General features: G+C 42.1%; 1 protein-coding gene across 1 annotated transcript in view; it reads left to right on the forward strand.

Annotated features, from left to right (window-relative positions):
- Nucleotides 1–22,898, forward strand: part of LOC124788699 (enkurin) — a 108,184-nt gene extending 85,286 nt beyond the window's left edge. Inside the window, exons 4-5 of the mRNA XM_047255979.1 lie at nt 8,276–8,416; nt 22,713–22,898. Of these exons, the coding sequence (XP_047111935.1) occupies nt 8,276–8,416; nt 22,713–22,898 (327 nt within the window). The remainder of the gene's footprint in view (nt 1–8,275; nt 8,417–22,712) is intronic.
- The last annotated feature ends 3,261 nt before the right edge of the window (nt 22,899–26,159 follow it).

The raw sequence follows: 26,159 nt of genomic DNA on the forward strand, positions 1-26,159 counted from the left end.
TGAACATCAGTTAGGGTTCCGTAGAAATATAGGAAAAGGCGGACCAATACGGACCCTGTGATATAGCATTTGTAGATTTAAAGGAAGTTTTTGACAGGTTTGACTGGAATACAACTCTTTGAAGTTCTGAAGGAAACAGGGAAAAATACAGGGAGTGAAAGGCTATTTGCAACTTGCATAGAAATAAGACTGCAGTTACAAGAGACAAGCAATATGATACGAAGGCAAAAACGGAGAAAGGAGTGAGACGGACTGTATTTGCACCCACACTTTTCAATCGGTATACTGAGCGAGCTATGAAGGAAACCAAGGTGAACTTTAGAATGGTGATTAAGTTCAGGGAGGAGAAATTTAAACTTCGAGCTTAGCCGATGGCGTTTTAATTCTATCAGAGACGGAAAGTTCATTTGAACGAAATGGATAGTGTCTTGAAAGAGGTTATAAGATGAATATGAACGAAAGTAAAACAAGAGTAATGGAAACTAATAGAATTAAATCAGCAGATACTCTGGGAATTAGATTAAGAAACGATACCCTGTAAGTTGTAGAGAAGGCTATTTGGGCAACCAAATTACTAACGATGGCAAAAGAAGTGAACTTTCGGTAACCAGAAAAGTGAAACTTCCTGGCGGATTAAAACTGTGTGCCGGACCGAGACTCGAACTCGGGACCTTTGCCTTTCGCGGGCAAGTGCTCTACCAACTGAGCTACCCAAGCACGACTCACGGCCCGTCCTCACAGCTTTACTTCTGCCAGTACCTCGTCTCCTACCCTCCAAACTTAACAGAAGCTCTCCTGCGAACCTTGCAGAACTAGTACTCCTGAAAGAAAGGATATTGCGGAGACATGACTTAGCCACAGCCTGAGGGATGTTTCCAGCATGAGATTTTCACTCTGCAGCGGAGTGTGCGCTGATATGAAACTTCCTGGCAGATTAAAACTGTGTGCCGGACCGAGACTCGAACTCGGGATTTTTGCCTTTCGCGGGTGTGAGTCGTGCTTGGGTAGCTCAGTTGGTAGAGCACTTGCCCGCGAAAGATGCCGGCACGGTAGTTCAGCGTGTTCGGTCAGAGGGCTAGCGTCCCTCTGTAATAAAAAAAACTGAGTTAATCGATCAACAACGAACTTAAACGGATGTCTTACGAAGTCCGCCCCGAGCAGATGCAGCGAACAAAAAAAACGAACAAAATGAGATTGAAAAAAAAAGGCAAAGGTCCCTAGTTCGAGTCTCGGTCCGGCACAGAGTTTTAATCTGCCAGGAAGTTTCATATCAGTGCACACTCCGCTGCAGAGTGAAAATCTCATTCTGGAACCACAAAAGTATTTTTAAAAAAGAGAAGTAGTTTTACGTCTAGTATAAATTTAAGGGTTAGAAAATATTTTTCGAAGTTATTGATGTGGAATGTAGCCTTGTGCGGAAATGAAACGTGGGCCACAAGCAGTACAGACAGGAAGATAATAACAGCTTTTGAAGTGGGGTGCTGTAGAAAAATGCTAAAGATTAGATGGGTAAATCGGATAACTAATGAAGAACTGTTGAATCGAATCAGGCAGAAAATAAATTAATGATGCAGCCCGACTAAAGGAAGGGATCGGTTGACAAGGCACATTCTGAGGCATCAAGGAATAATCAATTTTGTAGCAAATGGAAGAGCAGGAGGTGAAAGCTCTAGATCGAGATTAATGCTTGATTACAGTTAGCAAGTTCAGATGGCTGTAAATCGCAGTAGTTATACGAGGGGTGCTTTTTTTCTCGGCCAGTTTCATTGAAAAAAAGCGGAATTTCTTACGTGACATTGTAGAATACGTTTCTGTCCTTATATCCGATAGATGGTACCACTATACGTAACCTTCAAAATGGCGTCTATAGCGGAGTTGCGTTCCAAGCAAAGAGCTGTCATTAAGTTTCTTTTGCCTGAAAAACAGATCCTTGCAGATATTCATGTGTGCCTGCTGGGTTCCTTGCCGCCTAACAGAAGACCGTAAACAGCAATGAAAGATCCACTTCACGGGAAGCAATACGCGGGTGACGGGGAGGTTACTGATGCAGAAAGTTGGTGGCTCCGCCGTCGACAGTAGATTGGTACCACGTAAGTATACAAGCCGTCTCAGGAAGGTGGTGTAAGGCCGTCGCATTGAACGGAGACTATGTTGAGAAGCAGGTTTTGTAGCCAAAAGACTAGGGAAAAATATCGTGTATTTGAATCCTCAATACGACCAACCTCCTTTTGTAAAAAATAAAAAAAAGTGATGCTTCACGTCTTGAATGCAGCTCGCAAAAAGGCGAAAAAAACTTGTACGTCATAGATCAGCGTGGAGTGTTGCATCAAACCAGTCTTTGTACTGAAGACGACGATAACAACAACAACTACTACTACAACAACAACTACTACTACTAATGGAAAAATGCCAAGTTGGACGGTGGTTCGAAGCCCACGTCAAACAGCTGGTTGTTGTATAAATGGCTGGATAAGTCAGATCAAAGTTTGCAGGAAGACAATAGTATATCATCTCAAATAGGGTCAAGCCTCTGGTGTTCAAATCGACCTTCGAGTTGATGACTGCTTTACTTACTAAGTTTTTGGAGTCGCTCTCGCTTACTAAAAATGAGGTTATTTTGTTCAGGGTTGGCTATTGTACTCGGCCTCACGATATTTTTTAAAACTGAAGAGGTCGGTAGAAGAAAGTGCTAATCCTCAATTTAGTACGGATTAGTCTGATTGTGTTATCTGTTGCACACATATCAAAGTTTTGCGTCACCTCGGTTCCGAGAGTTCCTGAACCTGCACAGAAAATTGAAGTAGAGATCAATATAAACCTCATTATTGCTCATGAAAACCACACATTGCATGTTGTACCATCATACAGTAGACCTTCAGAGGCGGTGGTCCAGATTGCTGTACACACCGGTACCTCTACTACCCACTAGCACGGCCTCATGAATACTGTTCAAAAGTTCATCAAGGCACTGTTGGTCCAGATTGTCCCACTACCCAACGGCAATTTGGCGTAGATTCCTCAGAGTAGTTGGTGTGTCACGTAGTCCATAAACAGCCCTTTTCAATCTATCCTAGGCATGTTCGGTAGGGTTCATGTCTGCAGAACATGCTGGCCACTCTAGTCGAGCGATGTCGTTATCTTGAAGAAAGTTATTCACAGGATGTTCACGATGGGGGCGCGAATTGTCGTCCATAAAGACGAATGCCTCGCCAATATACTGCCGATACGGTTGCACTTTCGTTCGGAGGATGGCATTCACGTATCGTACAGCTGTTACGGCGCCTTCCATGATCACGAGCGGCGTACATCGGCCCCACATAATGCCACCCCAAACAGCAGGGAAACTCCACCATGCTGCACTCGCTGGACAGTGTGTCTAAGGCGTTCAGCTTGACCGGGTTGCCTCGAAACACGTCTACGACGATTGTCTGGTTCAAGGCATATGCGACACTCATCGGTGAAGAGAACGTGATGCCAATCCTGAGCGGACCATTCAGCATGTTGTTGGGCCCATCTGTACCGCGCTGCATGGTGTCGTGGTTGCAAAGATGGACCTCGCCATGGACGTCGGGGGTGAAGTTACGCATCATGCAGACTATTGCGCACAACTACAGTCGTAACACGACGTCCTGTGGCTGCACGAAAAGCATTATTCAACATGGTGGCGTTGCTGTCAGGGCTCCTCCGAGCCATAATCCGTAGGTAGCGGTCATCCACTACAGTAGTAGCCCTAGGGCGGCCTGAGCGAGGCATGCCATCGACAGTTTCTGTCTCTCTGTATCTCCTCCATGTCTGAACAGCATCACTTTGGTTCCCTTGTTGAGACCTATTCCTGGCTCAAAGAAACAGTGCGGACGCGATCGAACCGCGGTATTGACCGTCTAGGCACGGTTGAACTACAGACAACACGAGCCGTGTACCTCCTTCCTGGTAGAATGTCTGGAACTGATCGTCTGTCAGACCCCCTCCGTCTTAACAGGTGCTGCTCAAGCATGGTTGTTTACATCTCTGGGCGGGTTAAGTGAGACCTCTCAACAGTCAAAAGAACTGTGTCTGTGATACAATATCCACAGTCAACGTCTATCTTAAGGAGTTCTGAGAACCGGGTTGAAGCAAAACTTTTTCTTGATGTGTGTGTATTCAAGCTCACCTCAAGCTGGTGAAACGTAATTTCATCTCTACCGCTAGGAAACGCTGTCTGCTAAATAAACGTTTTTACTGCATTAATGTTCTTGTTTTCGAATTTCACCAAGCATATAATGCGCAATTGCTCATTGTGGGTTAACACATTTCTTTCTCTTATCCCAAATATTTGTACCTGTAGGTAAGGTGGGTGACATAGGTGTAAAGTTCTATAGTTAATTCTATTAGGATTATTTTCGTGAGTACTGCCTGTACCCTCTTCTAGCGTTCACCTTAAACGATTTTAGGAAACAAAACAAACAAAAATCTAAATCTGGATGATGGGAAAGGGACTTAGGAATTTCGTACGGACCAGACACCTTTGGATTCTGTAGACACGTAGATTTTCGGCGATTTCATTTGATTCTGAACCCCACCAACTGTCATTAATATATATTTCTCTCATAAGAGAACATGTTATTTACTTGGAGATGTCATTTGCTCACCACTGTTTGAACGTTCCAGAGATATTTAATTTCCGTTTCCTAGTGTGTGTCGGACTGTCAAAGAGTCTACGGAAGACTGACTAAAGGATTAACTTTAAAAACCGTGGTTCCAATTGGACTGTAGACATTTTCTCGAAACTTAAAATTTGTTTCGTCACTATTGACCAACTTCCATCTCAGAGGCCGTTTTGAAGTGGTAACGAGAAACAAATTGATGAAACACAACATTTTGGCGAAATGGGATGTAGTTCGTCTTCCAAACTCACATCGACGATGCTAATATTTCATCTGTCACAATCTTAGAAAACAGGAAACGAGATTTAACGTAAAAAGTTGACTGGGAAACAAAACAGGTGCTGTGAATGAAAGATGGAAGTGAAATTATTAAATGGGAAATTAGCTAGTGATTGTTATACTAGGCTACATCGTTCTGCTAAACTTCAGATAACGAGATGAGAAGATGCGATAGAAGGTGGTGCTTTATGTTTCAAGACGTTATTAGAATTGTGGAATGTCAAGAACGGCTGGGTTGCGAAACAGGAAGCAATAATTTCTCACAGATTTATGCACGCTTGAAGGAGCAACTGGTACAGGGCTATCTCAAAGGAAAAGTGTGCAACATTGTCTTATGAGTAGCATGGATAAGGAAATGAATATAAATGGAAATGAAAGTAATTTCCGTAACATATTTCGTTTTCTGTTGATACCAAACAATGAAAGTTCCATGTCTTGTTTCTGTAGACTAATTGACATTTGCATGTTACGCTGAAGACGTATGAGATTTTGTCTCAATATAGATTGGGGCATAGCTTAATAGAAGTGTATCACGGATAGTACCAGTGTTGAAAAACGTAGTCGATATCAAATCAATCAAATATTCGAAACTGATAGTGTGAGATATTTATGGTACTTTGTTTATTTTCACTACCATTGAGTAAACAAAGTACGAAATTTCATTCTCTTTTGATTCACAGGTAATTTACCGTTCGAATTTCAATACATGCAAATGTCTCATTTTTCTAAGAGTGCCCTGAAACAAAAGTATAACTTCGGAACTGTTGATGCTAGCAAGTTCAAAATGATGTCAATGTCAAAATCATGATTTAAGCTTCAATGTAACACGTTACACACAGTTATGCTGCAATATTTGTTTGATTTTATTAAAATCTGAAACAATATGTTTTGGAAATTCTCAAAAACAGCCCTATTGTTCTTTTCTAAAAAAAATGTTTTTCATTTCGATGTGTATTGTTGTTTGAATTCCATGGTGGAAAAAGAATGGATCTGAAGATATAAAATTACGAAAATTATATTATGCAAAAAGTCCAAGAGATTCAGGAACAAGTACTTTTCCTCAAAAACCAAGCTGATGTATTAGGCTCATTAAGAATGGAATTACTTGTTTGTTTATCTTATAGTATAAACCTGATGAGATATTTACGTAATAAAATTTAACTGAAATAGAAACTACTGTGTAAGTTTGACTTTAATGAACGTCATCTGCATTTTCTTAAGAAGAGTTTAAGATAATTTTTTCTGACCAGTTTGGACAGTTTACGCATGAAAATGACTTCCCCTGAAGAAATTCACAGTGAGTGTGGAGCCATATTTACAAACGACTGTCTGTAATAGACCGCTCACGTTCCTAGCCTAGACTAGTTCCGACATTCGCCGCATCTCAACATTTGGGTGACGTACGCTGCACACCTTCCCATGATTTCTGGCAGTTCATTTATGTGTAGCAAGTAATATGTCCTTTGAATCGTTCTGGAACTTGGACTCTCGGAATTTTGTGGAGCTAAGCACCTTTCTTGTAGTGTAGCATCCTGCAATCTTTGAGCATTTCTGTCAAACACAGTTGCTCAAAAACCTTGACGATTTGTTCAGCGCTTCCGTAACCTTTTCTATCTCATCTGTTAATTCAGTCTTTTAAGGACGCCAGACTTACGAGTAATATTAAAAGTTGTCCAAACAAGCTAGTAAGCGGCGTCTTTCACACCTGAATTAAATTTCTTTGAATTCTCCTAATAAATAAGCCGGTCAGTTGTCTTCCTAACGATTAAATTCATGTGGTCATTTCAGATTAAATTGTTCCGGACAGAAGCTTCTAGATACATGAAGGCTGTGACCAATTCTATTGATTGTTGGCCGATTGTGTTGTCAAATATCATCGGATGTTTCCAACTTTTTTGCCCGTCTTACATCACACTTATTTATATTTGTGATTGGGCGCCAACCTTTGCGTCAGGCTGTGATTACCTGATTTCTGGAACACATGCAACACAGAATTAATCTGAGCTTTGCTATCTACTGTTTCCTGGGTCTCATGTTCGAAACTTCCTTCCACACGGTCGGTACCTGGGGACCATGTTGATCGCTGTTTAGGTGTTATTCTCTAGAAAACTCAGCACAGTATATGTTCTTTATTCGACAACAAATTGATGTAACTGAATGAGACATACAGTTTTGCGCGTGAGGCCTGCGAATGTTGTTGTTGATTAGATCAACCTGAGCCTTTTGCCAGTCTCTTGATACGCACTGTGATTTTAGCGACTACGCTGAACTGATGCGCCAGTGCCTCCGCGTATTCAATGTAGAATCTAATGTGCAGCCTGTTCGGTCCTGTGGCCATTCCTCCACAGAGCGATTTGAGCTGTTTTTCGATTTCGCACTCATTTATTTCCGTGCTTAAAATGTTCGACCCGTGTGACAATCGAACGTAGGATGTGTGTTACCTTCTCCGGTTAAGCAGTTTCGGTACACAGCCTTCATTTTATCATTTTCTGTTAGTGTGCCATCGTAGTCAACGAGCATTTAATTCAGACTCACGTTCTTGCAGTCTTTCGTTTTTGTTTATCGATTGAGCGTCAGTTTTAGTTTCATTGCAGCAATATGCCTAGCTTAGTGTTAGAGTACGACACTAAAGTTGTATGTTCAGTCACAATTAAAGAAGTTTCAGCACTCCAAGATCTTTAAAAATGACTCCTAACAATTCATAGGTTCAGCCAGTCGGGATAACTTTTTACCACTTTTTATAATTTAGTTACTGAGAGCTTGAAAAAGTGAAAATGAGTACTAGTTATGCCCTATTAGAGTAAAATTTCAATTTTAATGCTGGTGCAAAGTCACTCTGTAATTCAGGATAACTTTAGACTGCTCTTAAAAACAAAGAATTTTTCCTGTATTTAATGATCTATGTACATTTAGGTCATGTGAGAAGAAAATCAGAAGTTAAGAATAAAAAGGAAGCGGTGTTAATTCAGTATTGCAGATTTACTTTGAAATTTCAAGATATTTGTATTGACATGCCATTGTTCAGTTTAAATCACTGTCGCCAGAAACTCTCTCGACAGACACCACAATTAAAGGATAATCACAAGCCTAAGAGCTTGAAAGAAGTTGGAGAGAAAACTGAAATACTAATTAGAAATCACAGAGGTAATAAAACTTACTTTTAGTACAAAATAACGCAAGTAGGTGGAGCAACAGCTATTTGAAACAAAAGTGCTATGCGGTACAAAGGTATCCTGACTGCTAAAAGTCCCTCTGATTGAGTGTACCGAACTGTGTCACTCTCGCGTCGAATGAGCGATTTGTACGTTCAGCAACTAAGAATACTTTGTTCTACTAACGATGATTGGTTTTAGGGCTATGGAAAAGTTCCGAAATACCTGCAGAAACGACTGAAAGATTGTCAGAAGCAACAAAAGGTGGAAGAGGAAGGAAAGGATCCAGCGGAGACGGCTACTAGAGCCTTGTCAGAAGCGGAGCGGACGGAACTGATAGAGGTGAGTGCAATGGCGTAAACGTAGTTCCTCTATTACACTACTGTGCCCAAAATCGATCGGTGAAAATGTCTGTACATTCGTGTCAGTTGTCTCTTGTTGGACATGTGTTTCATAGAGCCCTGTATGACAATGGTCGTCAAACGTTTTTGCTCAAGAGCCTACAATGACATTATGGGGCGACACCTCGGGCCGCATATGTTCCTATCTTATTGTTATTTGGCAACTTACATGAATTAGATTTTATGAGTCCTTGACAGTCTAGCTGTACTAAGTGCGCGATAACTTGGTCAACAGACCCCAAGCACTGATTGTTAAAATTCGGCATCATTCGGGACACATCGTGTTGACTGTTCTGTTTCAGATTCCTGCCTCATCAACGAATTCAAAGTGGTGACACTTTAATTATATGACGAAGTGTTGCGTTGCCTGTGTGGGCGGATGATTCATTGATTACCAACAGTAATTGTACTTGCATTTAAATGCATTATGCAACACGAGACACACAAACGCTTACTAATGTTTTGAATGGGATTTTTCTTCTACTCGTAGCTTTGTATTACAAGAGCCTTAATTTAATTTAATGTTCCTTACTACAAATAAGTACTGCAGTTGAAGATGCATATTCATGAATCCGTGTTACTTTACAGTCGCATCCTACACCGCAGCAACTGACTGGTACAAGGTACAAAAGCCCGTCAATTGCCAGCGGAAGATAAGCGAGAAAGCGCTCCGCAACAACAAAGCTATCTACCGCTGCAACCAACTTAGGCCCTGGGGTGAAAGGCAAGCTTTTCACGCGCAACGTGTCAGCTACAGCTAACAGTTGTAAAACGTAGGTATTTACCGGTTTCGTACATATGTTATCCTCCTCCAGAAACTAATAAATGTTAACACCAGTTACAAATGGATATTTATATTCGAATCCGGTAATAATCAAATACTTACCATTCACAACTGTTGGCCATACCTGACTCCCTCGCCGAATAAAATTATTGTGTAGCTTCCGAGAATGGTGGGCCATATTTATGTTGAAACTTCCTGGCAGATTAAAACTCTGTGCCGGACCTGGACTCGAACTCGGGACCTTTGCCTTTCGCGGGCAATTGCTCTACAATCTGAGCTACCCAAGCACGACTTACGCCCCGTCTTCACAGCTTTATTTCAGCCAGTACCTCGTCGCCTGCCTTCCAAACGAGGTACTGGCAGAAGTAAAGCTGTGAGGACGGGACGTGAGTCGTGCTTGGATAGCTCAGATTGTAGAGCAATTGCCCGCGAAAGGCAAAGGTCCCGAGTTCGAGTCTCGGTCCGGCACACAGTTTTAATCTGCCAGGAAGTTTCATATCAGCGCACACTCCGCTGCAGAGTGAAAATCTCATTCATGTTTATGATATCAGAATCCTCCAATACAGGGATTACGTAGTGGTGCATTCACAAGAATCGAGTGTTGGCACTGAGTCGAATAATCGTCGCGGTAGCATGGGCCAACCACGGGATTCGCCACTGAGAGTTTGACAGAGAGACCATTATCCTGTTTGCGAGTGTAGAAAAGCAACAAAGTGCTGCTGATCAGTTTTCAGTAAACTAAAGAGGGAATACAGTGTGCCTTCCTAATTGAGTCCAGTCCACCTTATCGCTCTGAAAATGAAGTTCACGTGTCGTGCGTAGACTGGTTATGCCGCGTTATTTTAGGAGAAGGCTTTCGGACCTTACAGTGTATAAAGCTATTGATAATATATCGATTACTACGAAGAGTAGAGTAGGTGCGTAAGTTACTCTGCTTGGCTCTTCAGTGTTTTGTATATGCGTAATGAATTTTACTCTTACTAGTGCCGATGCTGGTGTACATAGTAGTGGTTGGGTTGCTGTGGCTCTAGTTCGTGGTGGTAAAGTGGAGACTGTATCAGGGCTGGAGATTTTTAACAGCCGAGAAGTTATTGATTATCTCACATTTCAGATATATGAGGTGTATAACAGAGACCGCGGTTCATCCTACTTTATGTCTGAACGCCGTTGGTTCTTAGGACAAGGAATCGTCGTAAAGTAAATGAATCAGAGTCTGTGTCCGTATAGGTTAAGAGTCTGTGTCCGTATGGGTTAAAGGTGCACTGAATTGTGCAAAGATTGAACTTGTTGGTGATGTCACGAAGTATCGTAGAAACTGAAATAAAGCACCCAATACACATTAAAAAATTACAGGTTCTACCGTGCTTGTAATACTAGAACACGGCAGGCAGAACAGACCAGCTGCGTGCCAGCAACTAGTCATATAACCACAACATCCGGTCCTTATCTACACCGGAAGTTAATTTAGTGTAACGCCGTGCTAAGTAAAATATATAGGCAGCACGAGAAGCCAGAGACTAGGTCCAAGAAGTGATCGTAAATAACGATGTAGCAGTTCTTATTTACGAACATTTCTTGGACTTAGTCTCTGGCTTCTCGTGCTGCCTATATATTTTACTTAGCACGGCGTTACACTAAATTAACTTCCGGTATAGATAAGGGCCGGATGTTGCGGTTAGATAACTTGTTGTTGGCACGTAGCTGATCTGTTCTACCTGCTGTGCATGTTTACGTCGCATCGCATGTGTGTTGAAGGGTGCCACAAAGGATGGTACTTACTAGAAGTTTGATCATTCTGAGTCATTATCGGAAACGAGTCGGGATCAGTGTATTTTGTTGCTGATGTAAGCGGCCACCTTTGCTTAGCTCACTGCCGAATTCACCAACTTCAATTAAAATTAAACACACAGTAAAATATTACTGTAGCCTATGTGTTTATATTTTTGTTTATTACCGAGCAGGAAAACTAGGCTCTTAACTGGTTGTTGGCACTTATGTACTGGGTTCATCTTCCTGCGTTTAGAATAAACAATTTTAAGGCGCTCATAGATAATCTTTACATAAGGAAAAAATCCCATAAACTAACATGACAGACGAAATCGCACAGGCCTTACCAGCAATTAACAAGAAAGGTTTGAATTTACGCACTGAGTTCACCGTCCTGCATTCAGAATAAATAATATTAAAACGACCACAGGTAATCCTTACACAATAGACAAGTCCATTATTATTTGAATTGACAGCTCACACGTTAAGATTACCCACATACAGTCCTCCTCCGAAAATGTGAACGACACCTTGTTCAACAACAATAATATGAATAACCCCCCATGAACCATGGACCTTGCCGTTGATGGGGAGGCTTGCGTGCCTCAACGACACAGATAGCCGTACCGTAGGTGCAACCACAACGGAGGGGTAACTGTTGAGAGGCCAGACAAACGTGTGGTTCCTGAAGAGGGGCAACAGCAGGCTTTTCAGTAGTTGCAGGGGCAAGAGTCTGGATGATTGACTGATCTGGCCCTGTAACACTTACCAAAACGGCCTTGCTGTTGTGGTACCGCGAACGGCTGAAAGCAAGGGGAAACTACAGCCGTGATTTTTCCCGAGGGCATGAAGCTTTACTGTATGATTAAATGATGATGGCGTGCTCTTGGGTAAAATATTCCGGAGGTAAAATAGTCGCCCATTCGGATCTCCGGGCGGGGACTACTCAGGAGGACGTCGTTATCAGGGGAAAACTGGCGTTCTACGGATCGGAGCGTGGAAGGTCAGATCCCTTAATCGGGCAGGTAGGTTAGAAAAAATCGTGGAGGAAGACCAAGAGGTGAATACACTAAGCAGATTCAGAAGGATGTAGGCTGCAGTAGGTACTGGGAGATGAAGAAGCTTGCACAGGATAGAGTAGCATGGAGAGCTGCATCAAACCAGTCTCAGGACTGAAGACCAGAACAACAACAACAACAACAACAACAACAACAACAACAATATGAATAACAGGATACACTCAGTATAATGTAATAAACATGGTCCTTGTCAAGACAAGCATACACATGCAAAACCATGTGGACTCAATACAATAACCACGATGCGCACCAGTAACCTACTTCACTACTTCACTACAACTAAGTCACTCAATCGTGTGAGCAGTAAATGCGCTTTTACAAGCTATAAAGGCCACACGAGTCCACATAGGCTAAGAGTTAGAGAAGGTCATTTCGACCAACACCCCGTTCCTTATATGTGGCTGTTTAACGTCGCTCAGAGTGAACAATTCGGCGATTGGCGTTATGCAGCAGCTCCAGCGGGCCCCTTCATAAAATTCTTCATGCCCACTCGATTCAACAACGGCTTGGAACCTCCAGTTGACAGACCATGTGCCCCGATCAGTCCAACGGATCACCAAGGCAAGGACTGCAGCCACTCTTCGTCAGCCCTCTCAGTCACAGCGAGAAGATTCTGTCGTTCCACTGCTGGAGGTTCTGCCCGCTGTCTGCCAGCAGCACAGGTGCGACCGATCACGGAGCGCCCTCTCAGTCGCTGCGGCCACCGCAGTCGCCACTCGGCGGGAATTCAAAGTGGAGGCCGCTGGCGCCGTAATCGACCCGTCACAAATGAGAGTGGCTGGACTGGGATTTGAAGCGCTGTCCTTGCTAATCAGAGTGCAGAATCTCAGCGTTTTGACCGTTCGCTTGGTGTGCAAGTTTTTGCAACTTAATTCATTTTAACAGTATGTCGACTCAACTTATTATGATATTTGGTATGCGTACAGGGAGAATCATTATAGCGAATTAATATAACATACACTTGTCTGATGAGGCTGGAACTGCTGCTGTTAGCGATACACACGCTTATAACATAGATAACCCGTAATACCTCATAAACTGTCCCCAGTAACACGACAAGAGTTTCAGGAATGTATGATTAATACTAAATACTGCTGAGATACTGTGAACACCTAAGTGGTGATAGGAATGAGTTTATGTTAGAATATTCAATCGTGTAGCCTACTACCATACCAGACGCATTACGAATTGAAAATTGCGGCCATATGTTTGTTAGTGTTTGTTAGTGGCTAACGATAACGCAACACAAAGATTATAATTTACTCATCTTTCAATGTTTTATGTGCTGCATCCATTGACGGTACCGCAACGGATCATAGCTGAAAGCCCTGCCGGAGGAAGCAGAAGGTTTTGGGCGATCAGTGAAGCTGAGAGCTGTGCCGGCGGTAGCGTAGCAGGACAGGTCTCAGTAAATATTAGGGTTGGGAGGACTGATTTTTTTCCTGAAGGATCTCCATTGCACTGCATTGTGAACCTGGGGTTTCCAAGCTGAGGGCTGGTCACCACTGCCAGTCCTCTTCTACGTGAGCATACTTAGTGACTAGTGTTAGGTGCACCAATGGAACGTTGTGCGGAGGATGGGGAGTTATCTTGGCTTAATAGCGTGGATCCATTAAAAGAATTTGTCTCAGTGTGCGTCACGTGCCGATGGGGTTGATGGCTGTTAAGGTAAAACAATCGCTAGCGAACAACCACTGGAATACCTGTTGCTCCCTCCCCTTCCCTTCCTCACCAGTTGCATAGTTGCATCCACAGGGCTGGGTCAGGTAAGCAGATATCTGCCTAAGTCGACATTCATTTCCCTTGCTGCTCGTGATATTCCTATGAGCGATCTCAAAAATACTCCTAAGCTTTAGAAGCCCAATAAGCCGTCACCTGCAATAAGTAAAGAAAAACGCCTAACAAAAAGCCGAACAAAATCAAAGAAAGGAGCAGTTAAACCATCAATCGGCGAGCAATCTCCCTTTGCGATGGCGATTTTGTAGTTGTCATTGATCTACCCAAGGAGGAATCTTGCTTTACAACGCCTACGAAACCAGGCGCTCCGAAGCTGCTAAAGAAATTGTCTCTAACGCAAGTCGTTGGAAGTCCCATGCAGAAATATCGAGCCATGCTGCCTCTATAGTCGCCCATAATTGTGAAAGCGTTGCACGAACTGAAATCTTGATTATGTCTCATGAATGTCCGATGGGATGAATGTCCTGGGTGGCCAAATTATTTGTTCGAACTGTCCAGACTGCACTTCAGACCAATCATGAACAACTGTGGCTCTGTGACATAGCGCAATGACATCCATAAACATTCCATTGTTGTTTGGGAACGTGAAGTCCACGAATGGCTGCAAAAGTTGCCGAACATAATCGAGGATTCAGGCCATTCCGTGAAAATAGAGCCCACATCATTATGGAGCCACCACCAGCTTGCACAGTCCCTTGTTGACAACCTGGATCCATGGCTTCTTGGGGTCTGCTTCACACTCGAACACTACCATCAGCTCTTTCCAACTGAAACAGAGACTTTTCGGACTAGGCCACGGTTTTCCAGTCATCTAGGGTCCAGCCGATATGGTCACGGGCCCAGGAGATTCACTGTGGGCGATGACACGCTGTTAGCAAAGGCACTCCGTCGGTCGCCTTCTGTCATAGCCCATTACCGCCATATTTCGTCGCACTGTCATAACGGATACCTTCAGCGTACGTCCCAAATTGATTTCTGCGGTTATTTCACGCAGTGTTGCGTGTCTATTAGCACTGGCAACTCTACTCAAACGCCGAAACTATCGGTCTTTAATGAAGGCCGTCGGCTGCTGTGTTGTCAGTGATGAGGTAATGCCTGACATTTGGTGTTCTCGACACGCTCTTGACACTGTGGATCTCGGAATATTGAATTCCCTAACGATATCCGAAATGGAATGATTCATGCTTGTAGCTCCGACTACCATTCCGCGTTCAACGTCTGCGGCTATATCACGTCGGAAACATTTCCACATGAATCACCTGAGTGCAAACGACAGCTCCGTCTATTCGCCGCCCTGTTATACCTCCGATACGCGATACTACCGCCATCTGTATATGCGCCTATCGCTATTCCATGACTTTTGTCACCTTAGTGTACAGTTAATATGTAAAAAATCGAGATATTTTTGTAAGAAAAGTGATGTAGAAATGACATGGATGCTCGAGCTGTACTTGATCTACAACAAGAGCTCTGAAACGTGTAAGTTAACGAAAAACATCTGAAGATAGGCACAAGCCCGAAACCAGCCTTGCATTAAATAAAATTGAAACGTCCCCTTTTGATCATTTATACATGACTGTGCTTAACCTGACACACAATATTTTTTAGCGCAACGCAATCTGACTTTCAAAATTCCCTACAAAAGAATGGCCCTGACTAACATTAAACTATACCTTTCACAAATCACTTACCTCACAAAAATCTTCGCTGCTCAAGCTACTGCAATACAGCGAGTGCCACTACTGCCAGCTAAATAAAAGATTCAAACTACGGAAGGCACTAACTAGTGATAGGGATAGTTAGCAAATGAAAGATATTAATAGAGAACAAACAATGTATTTACCTTGATATCATCATATATAAATATAACAGTTCATGACAAATTTCAAAACTCCGCCGTCTCTCTCCCCACATCCACCACTGCTGGCGGCTCACCTCCAACTGCAACGCTACGCGCTGTTCACATCCAGCTGCCGCTGCCCAACACTACAATGGCAGACAACAATGCAAACTACCCACAGACTGCACACAGCACAGCCAGTGATTTTTCATACAGAGGTGGCGTTACCAATACAAAACCTAAACAGCCTACTTACAAAATCTCCTTCTTGTTAATCTACCCCTATAAAGGAGCAGTCACGGAATATAGCCACATCCATTACGGATAACATTTACTTGTTGAATTACCTCTAGTATTATGGGGCGATGTCCTCCTCTGCAAATACGCTGGTTGATTGGCCTCCTAAGTCAAGTCACCCATCTTATGCTTCCTTTTTTTGATCATTTTCATGGAAGGCAATAAGATGTACGCACTGCTTCCTTGTTGTCACTCGGAGTTCGCTTTCGTGTCCTACTTCGAAAGCTTCGTCTTGCGTTACATGCAATGGTACTAAGGGCTAAGAATCCTTCTCTTCCTGGCTCGGTGCAGAACTTCCATGATGTGCTTGACACTTCTGGAGCTTCTTACGCAATTTGGGAAGAGTACCTTTAATTAATCGAATGGCTCTAAGAATGGCCACAGTACGCGATGTACCTTAGTCGTCGGCGAAAAGATCTTTAGATATAAACCCTTTGAACAGTGCTCGATTTTTACTGCAGAGATGTTTGCTTTTTATCAGGCTACCTTCGTACACCCCCCAGCACGAAATCTGTACATCTATTGTATGCTCTCTTTCCCTCCGGGTTTCCAGAGACTCTCTGCGAAGTAAACGTACCATCCATTAGTACAACGGATCCGGGAATGTGTTCCCTCGCTCGCTGTACTTGGTACTGGTATGTCATTCAAATGGGTTTCTAGAGACGTCGACATGTCGGGAATGAGGCTGCTGGTGCTAAGACTACAACTCAATTAGCCAGACGTTTTATGTCTTTTGCCCCTAGGACGACCTCAGTGTTGCTATACATCTACATCCAAATTCTATATACCACTTTGAGGTGAATGGCAGAGGTTACATCCCTTCGTTCTATTATTAGGGCTTTTTTCCGTGCCACTCACGTACGGAGCGCGGGAAGAATACTTCTTTAAACGCTTCTGTGCAGTCTGTAATTGACCACATCTTGTCCTCTCGATCCTTACGGGAGCGATATATAGGGGATTGTAGTATATTTATAGATTCATCATTTAAAGGTGATTCTTGAAACGTCTTAAATAGGCTATCTATGGATAGTCAGCATCTACACTGATGAGCCAAAACATAATGACCACTTGCTTAATAGCTCATTTATCCGGCTGTGGAACAAAATACATTACTGATTTCACGTATCAGGGACCCGACAGTTTGTTGATAGTCCGATAGCGACCCAGATGGGTTCCATAAGAGTTACATCAGGTGAATTTTGTCACCGAGACATCAATGCGAGTTTACTATAATGCTCCTCAAACCACTGTCTTCGAGACACGGACGATTATACTACTGAAAGATGACTTCGCCGTCGGGGAAGATATCAAGCGTGATGGGATGCAGGGGGTTCGCAGCTGTCAGCGTGTCATCGGTTACTACCACATGTCTCAAGCAGGCACAGGGGAATGTCTCCCATAGCATAATACAGCTACCATTAGACTGCATCCTAGGCGCACTGTATGTTTCGAACCACCGATCACCTCTATGACTGCGTTTGTGGAGACGACTATCGACCCAGTGCAGCAGAAATGTCATTTATCCGAAGAGCCGATATGTTTCCATTGATCTACGGTCGAATTCCGACGGTCCCGTGCCCAGTGAAATAGTAATTGACGATGTCCTAGGGTCAACATGTGAACATGTAGGGGTGGTCTGCTGTGGAAGCCCATGTTCAACAATGTACGATGACGGGTGTGCTCCGAAACACTTTTGCGTGCACCAGCATTTGCTCTTTCGGCAGAGATGCCACAGATCACCATCTGTCCTATTTTTCAGAGCAGAGCCTCTTGACCCCAAGTTCTGTGAAGATTCGTGGACGTCTAATCATTTATCCCCTAGTGGCAATTTCACTGTCATATATTTTTCCATAGATACTCATGATAGTAGCACGTGAACATTCTACCATCTTTGCCATTTTCGACATACTCGTTCACAGGCCTTGCGTAGTAATAATCTGGCCTTTGTCAAAGTTGCTTTTCTCAGTGTATTTCCCCATTTGCAACCCATATCTTCGCTGGGGCGATCCCCCGTCTGTGTCTGCTTCGTTTACATACTTTTGTTACAGCGGAACGTGTCCACAACGCCACCAGTCGGCATCCAACGTCGCGATGGGCAGTGGTCATAATGTTCTGGCTGATCAGTGTATCTTCCGGCGTTTGACACTTCAGTTGTTTCGACATCTCTGTGACATTTTTCCATGAGTCAAACAAACCTGTAATAATCCTCTGTACGCGTTCAATATCGCCTGTTAATCCTATTTGGTACAGATCCCACACCTTTGAACAATATCCTAGGATGGGTCGAACAAGAAATTCGTAAGCAATTTCTTTTGTAGACTGCATTTTCATAGTATACTATCAATTAACCGAAGTGTGTTGCCTGCTTTACCTATGACTGAGCTGATATCATCGTTCCATTTCATATCCCTACAGAGTATTACACCCAGCTATTTCTGTGAGGTGACGTATTTCAACTGTGACTCGTTCATGCTTTAGTCATGACATGCTACGTGTTTTCACTTTGTGAATTGCACAGCTCTACATTTCTGAACATTTAAAGCAATTTTGCACTGCTCTGAACTTTTATCAAGATCTGACTGAATATTCGTACAGTTCTTTATTTTAATTTTAATTTTTTTTCCAGACAGTACTTTATTGTACATAACTGCATCATCTGCGGAAAGTCTGACCTTACTATTAGTAATGTCCGCAAGGTCATTAATATACAACGTGAATAGTTAGGTTCTCAACACACTTTCCTGGAGAACAACCAAAATTACTTTTACATTTCTCCATGACTCCCCATCCACGATAACTTGCTGCGTCCTCCCCAACAAATCCTCAATCCAGTTACAAATTTGACTTGCTTTTCAAAACAATCGTAGCCGGCCGGAGTGGCCGAGCGGTTCTATGCGCTTCAGTCTGGAACCGCGCGACCGCTACGGTCGCAGGTTCGAATCCTGCCTCGGGCATGGATGTGTGTGTTGTCCTTAGGTTAGTTAGGTTTAAGTAGTTTTAAGTTCTAGGGGACTGATGACCTCAGATGTTAAGTCCCACAGTGCTCAGAGCCATTTGAACCATTTGAACCAACAACCGTACTCTTATCTTAGGTTATATGTGGAACTGAATCTAATACTTATCGGAAATAGACAAATACTACATCTGACTGGCTTTATAATTGCTTCCAGGAAGTCAAGTGAGAAAACTGCAAACTGGGTTTCGCGTGATCGATGTTTCCGGAATCCAAGCTGGTTGACATGGAGGTTATTCTGTTCGAGGTATCTCGTATCGTTTGAACTCAGAGTATGCTGTAAGATTCTACAACGTCAAGGACATTGGACGGAAGTTTTGTGGGTCACTTCTGCTACCCTTCTTGTAGATAGGTGTCACATATGATTTCTTCAAGCTACTGGCACTATTTACATTTCGATGAATCTAGGTGAATTATAGTTAAAAGAAGGACTAACTCAGCCACAAATTTGGCATAGAATCACACAGATATTCCACCAGGGCCGGGAGCTTTCTTAATTTTAGCGATTATAGGTGTTTCTCAACATCACTGATAATAACATCTATATTACTCATCTCTGCAGCAGTGCGAGAATTAAACTGGGGCATTACCCCAAGATTTTCGTTTGTGGTGGTACATTTGAAAACCGAGTTCAGCGTTTCTACTTTAGTTTCGACACCCTCAATTGCAATACCTGTCTCGTCCATGAGTATCTGTAGTACCACTAAAGTACCGCTAACAGCCTTTACTTATGACCAGAATTTCTGTGGTTTTTGTGAGATATTCCTCGATAGTATTCTGCCACGATAATCGTTGAAGGCTTCACGTGTTGCCCTCTTGAAAACCAAATGCATTTTTTTCAACATCTTCCTATATCTAGCCCTACGCTTCATTTCACAGCTGTTATACAGTAGTCTGTGTTTCATTACAGTGATTGTATACAATCGAGGGTCACTTTCATCACTAACTGTTCTACTAGATACCTATGTATCAAGTGCATGATCAAGTATTATTCTATATTTTAGCCACAGTTATAAACTAGGATATGATGCAACTACATCTTTATTTAGCTTGCTGAGTTCTTCTAATTGTTATAATTGTATTTTGTACGAGATGGTTATAATTAAAGTGCATCTATTCACAAAGGTCCATTGTGGACTGTAATTACGGCAGCAAAACGTGGTAGATATTCTAAAGCGCCACTGCGGAACCGATTTACGATGAGAAAAGAATTAGTTTCAATTTCAGCCACCAGGTGCAAATCTGGCACTGTGAATGTAAAAAAAAAAGTATAGAAATGTATCCATACGTAATGTATTAGGAACGGGACGTGGGCAGCAAAGGTCGAACAACTGAGAAACGCAAATTGTTCTTGACTTACCCGACGACTAGAAATATTTCGTACCAGACTCTATGATTTACCAAAAATTTACATGCAAGACACTTTGTTGTGTCCTTCAGTTATTGCTGTTCGTTGCTTTCCTGAGAGTCTGACTAACACTTCAGTATAAAGTAGTGTTAGAAATGTTCGTTTTCGCATCGGGTCAACGTCAGGAAATACTAACAGTTGATTTCTATATTGTTTAACTATGTCTTCCTCAACATCAAACAAAACGTTAAGCAGTACCTTGCCTCGAGTAGTACGTACCACAAGTCACCTTGCAAGAAATGTCAATTTTACTAGCTTCTTGGGTCAAATAATGCTCGACGCGTAGTCGCATAAAGTTGAAAGTGCATACATGCTTGAATACTAAACTGTTTAACGATACAATTTTTAAACAGTTTGAGAGCTTGTGGCCCTTCCCGTATACGGTGGACGTGGTAGATCGAACGGATTTAGTTGCGTAGCGCTGAATTTTTAATAGGCTTCCAGATTGAGATTTTCACTCTGCAGCGGGATGTGCGCTGATATGAAACTTCCTGGCAGATTAAAACTGTGTGCCCGACCGAGACTCGAACTCCCGAGTTCGAGTCTCGGTCGGGCACACAGTTTTAATCTGCCAGGAAGTTTTAATAGGCTTGTTTTGCCAATAGATGAGTACAATGTAGATGCTAAGGGGGCTGAAAGATCAGGACAGATAATGTTTATTTTGACTAAAGTAGCTGGTTAAATGAAGAAGAACAGTAGTTTAAAGCATTTCAATCGCATCCGTCATGTATTTGTTGTAAAAAAAAAAAAACGTAAAATCAGACAAAACGACTTTATACGATATACAAACACATACAGACAATCGCTTGTCCCTCGCATTATCCCGAAAGAAAACAGAAAGGGGGAAAGGAAATTAAAGTGTTCACGGAGTATTTCGTGGTGCCACGACTTAACAGAACCTTCTTGGTTTTAAAGCTGCGACGATTACAATAAAATACAGAACTTCCACCTTAACTGTGACGGTGGAGACAGCTGTTGAAAATTCGAGGAATTTATCTGAAGAAACGGGGCTTGAACACAAAGGAGATTTTATTCAAGTAATGTTAATGCCAAGTACTGCCTACTGCATGAACATTAATAAAATCGACAAACTGCATCAACGGATTCCTGAATGGAAAAGAAGGGAAAAGGGTCCTTTTGAACATGTGTCTGCAAAATGCATCTTTGCGATGGTAAATGGCGCTGACGAATGACGTTCCTCTGACCACGTGCCGAGTGTTATTTGTTTGTTGCAGGCTGTGTATTAAAAAAAAAAAAGAAAGGGGGGGGGGGTTCAAATGGCTCTGAGCACTACGCGACTTAACTTCTGAGGTCATCTGTCGCCTAGAACTTAGAACTACTTAAACCTAACTAACCTAAGGACATCACACACATCCATGCCCGAGGCTTGATTCGAACCTGCGACCGTAGCGGTCACGCGGTTCCAGACTGAAGCGCCTAGAACCGCGCGGCCACACTGGCCGGCGCTGTGTATTCATGTCGGGAACAAGCCGAGATGGTGTTTGTGTGCAACCAAGCAGAGAGAAACGGTCGGAAGCAGCACGGCTGTACTAAAACAAGTGCCCTCACAGATACCAACCACATCACACATTTCAAACCAATTTTGGGCGTTTGTGTGATGATGAAAACGCACAAAAAGGGCTTGAAATGTTGTGTGATGTGGTTGGTGTCTGTGAGGGTACTTGTTTTCGTATAGCCGTGCTGCTCTCGGCCGTTCCCATCTGCTTGGCCGTAAACAGACACCACCTCGGCTTGTTCCCGACATGAATACTGGACCATTGTGCTGTTTACAGTACGGTGCATCATTCACACAACTTGCAAGAGACAAGGAATACACGGGACATGGTCAGAGGAACTGTCATTCGTCAGCACCGTCTACCGTGGCAAAGATGCGTTTTCGGACACATGTTGATAGAACCTTTTTCGGTCAGGAATCCTTCCATACAGTTTTTCAGTTTTGTTAATATTCACTCAGTATAAGTATTGTACATTGACCTGAGGATCGCTGATATATTGTAGTCACAGCTCTCTTATAAGGAAGAGAGCCCTAATGCATTCGTCCATTACAGATTTCTATGTGAATTTTTTTCCCATCTTTTTCTTGTGATTCTGTGGTAAAGTGATAATTTTTCTCCAAGCTACTTAGTCACATAGCAAATGCTCATTAGAGTTAATTTATAACTTTTGAAGTACCTTGTAATTTCCGTTGTTAACAACCAAGATAGAGAATAATTGGCCCTTTATGCACAGAACATGAGATGTGTTTGTGTAAACAAATATTTTTTCCTGACTACGTATTATTATTGTTTCAGGGTCTCAAGAAAAACTGGGAAGAGGCAGAAACCGCTTATCAAAAACTGCCTCTTATCATTGAGACTCCATCCATGCTCAGAAGAAAAATTATGCTGGAAAAGAAATTAACACAGTTGGAAAACGATATTACCTTCTTAGAAAAACATGAACATATTTACATATATGATGACGAAAATTCATCGTGACCAATAAAACGTGTGACTGAAGTACATACATCAGCCTTACTTGCATTCAATGGTTTGCCTCAGATTAATGAAATTCTGTGTTGAACAGGGAGGATATATGTCCTGTTTCCGTCGCTCATCCATAAGACTCGAGAATTTAAAGTCTAAAACTCTGCAACATAATATAAGCCTGCCAAGATTTTCTCTACCTAATTCCGCTTTTACAGAGCTCCTGCTTTGCATGCATCTGTATAAATTTCGCAGACGGGAAGAGGTTTATGAATATGACACTCTGGGAATAGAGTTGAGCTCTCTGAAACAGCTTTTGCTTTTAGCGAATGTTGTGCTGAACACGTCACTTGATGAGTAACTGAACGAACATGTTGCACGTGAGATGCAGCAACTGATTTCTGGGTACAGCCTCTGCAAAATGCGAAATGCTTAATAACAAAACGTAGCTTGGACCTATAACCTTTTTATTCAAAGGCTGTTCATTGTCACAGTGAAGTTGCTGAGAGAAAGCAAGACAGTTTGTTGTTTCCAAAGACATGAAATTCAAAGACTATATAAATGATCAGAGAGTAAAGGTGGTTTTGATGGCACTCAGAAATTTGTATTCTCAGCAAAGAAAGGAAACGCTTAGAGCTATTGTCAGAGAGTCGTCAGTCTACCTAGGTAACGCTAAGCCACTGATCGAAAGATTGAACTAAGTCAGTACTAGTACTACGTCTGTTTCAGGAACAATATGCAGTTTGTATCGAGAACAGAATTTCTTCATGGTGAAATGTGACATTCCAGGACAGATTTATTCACTAACATCGGAACACAATAAATTCTTGTCAGACATACTGTACGCACTATAGTGTTTTTGGTACAGCAGCTGAAGAATATTTCTTTCAAACAACCGTGACTAAAATGTTAGATTTATTGGGATATAGACCCATTAGACCCAGAAGAAGGTCGCTGCAATCGTTGCCTAAACGTTGGTTTTTCTCCAGCAACAGTAGTTTTTACATTATGACGCGGTACCAAACCCAGAAAACTTTTATGTCGACTGACTCTGGCCGCGGAAGCCTACGCAATTATTGGGATATATTTTCTACATTAAATAAAATCTTTGATGATGATCATGGCTGTCCAATATTTCGGAATTTCGAACTATTTCTCAGCCTTGAAAAACTTAAAAAATAATATGTGTAGTGTAACAGCTAACGAAAACGTTCGTTCAGTGTAGCTCTCTTTTAGCTTCATATCCTTAAGTATTCATGATTGTACGTTTTATGAGGAATACTACTTTAAAACACAAAAATCTATTGGAATATAAATCTCGAAACATCTGGATATCGACGGGACTTCAAAAATCAACACTGCTTATATTCGGAGATTAAAATGCAGATCAAGGGAGTGCCTCTTTCGATGGTTATAAGGTCAAGGTTTTAAACCTCTCTTAAATTTTCATTATGGTATATGGTGAAGATATTTTCATCTCGGTCTGTATGAACTGGTTTTATTTGCAGTTACATTTGGTAGCTGACACAACTAAAACACATTGTCACTGTGTTCTCGATTTACAGTATTCGCTCATCTCTATGCCGCACGAACACACTATCGTCATATCATGATACTGTGTTTACGGCTGAGGCATCAACATATCCACGTTGATATCAGAAAGATTGTATTGAGTGACTTTACCAATAAACAGACAGCTCCCCATAGGATCACGTGAATTTGATCACAGGTATTGCACAACAGATAACTTTCTTTTTTTAAATTTTTTGAATTGTTCGTCACTCTTCGTGAACTGAAGTACTAAAAAAGTCTGCGGTCTGAGAAGTTGGTTCATAATTTCCAACACACTATCTCATTGTTTCGAGATCGGTGGCGTCAGATGCTTCTGTCGCCTGTGAAGTTATCACTTTATCCTCGCCCATGGATTCTGTTTCTAAAGTATTCCTGCGATTCTGATGATTAATGTGATACTATTCTGCATTTACTCCAGACTGTGAGATTTCTCTGTGGTTCATTAAAATCAGCCTGCCGAACGCTTTCCTGCTGAGCCTCCAACATCAATCAGTTATCTACTCTTTCTAAATCACCAGATGGTTCTCTCCCGGTTTCACTCATCCTTGTCAGATTTCTCACTCATGCACGCGTTTACTTTGACATAACCTGTTAAAGCTAACATTGAATATTCCTAAAACCTGAACAAAAGACTATAAAATCTTGACCACATTCTGTAAAGTCACATACACAAGACAATAAAACCCTTCATAATACAGAACACACACAAATAAAATCCATCCTAAAGTTCAAGAACGATTTTCAAACTGGACGAGATGGAATGATACAAACTAACTCCTCTTAAACGAAAATGCTTGTGTTAGTTACGTGCCTACAACCTAATGATATTTTACATTCGCTAATTCAGAGATTAATAAGGTGGTAATAGTCACTCATTCGTCATTGATCTGACTGTTAAAGAAAAATGCAAAATTTTAACTGAAACTTCGTAAAGTTATGTCTGTTATCTCAAGAGATCGCAAGTGATTAACTAAAATCGATCAACTGCTCGTTATTGCACTAGCAGCTATACTTGAAATTAAAAGATTTCAACATTCGTGCATCCTGTGGTTATTTTCAGGTTATCGGAATATATTGTTGCGCTACCGAAGGTAACTCTGGGTGCCCATAAAATTTAAGTTTTTCCCTGGCAAGCACGAAAGCCAGTGCTGCAAATAGCAAGGCACAACACTGGGGTACTGCCAAAGAACACTCGAGTAGAGAGCGCAGAAGGCGGCTGCAACAGAATGACCACACTGAATCGTCATTCTGACGGCACCACAGGGTGGAGTAAGATCATTAAGACACATGCAAGAGCGCCTCCACAACATCCAGACGTTACAGAAAGTGCCAACCTGTAGATCTGAAGGTAACAGCTGGGACACCGCAGTGCGTTATCGGGTGCTGAGAAGTCTAGAAAACCAGGGACAAATTCGCTCAGTACCAGCTCATTCCGATCTTTGAATCACCGAAATACTGTGTCTGACTTTTTACGCTTATCGCAGTTTAAAGATTTTTTTCAAATATATGTAACCAGTTGATTATAATTGTCACAGCAGTCACAAATGAAATAATCTTCCTCGTGGACAAATGAGATAGTATGCATAGTTCAATGATTATTAGTTAATTTTGCGAACACTTCAGTCGTGTTTATGTTCATCAGAGATATAACACTTCAGCTGTGTTTATGTTGATCAGAGATGTATAAAAGCTATGGCACGT

Source organism: Schistocerca piceifrons, chromosome 3, assembly GCF_021461385.2.
Source record: "Schistocerca piceifrons isolate TAMUIC-IGC-003096 chromosome 3, iqSchPice1.1, whole genome shotgun sequence".
NCBI classification, from domain to species: Eukaryota; Metazoa; Arthropoda; class Insecta; order Orthoptera; family Acrididae; genus Schistocerca; species Schistocerca piceifrons.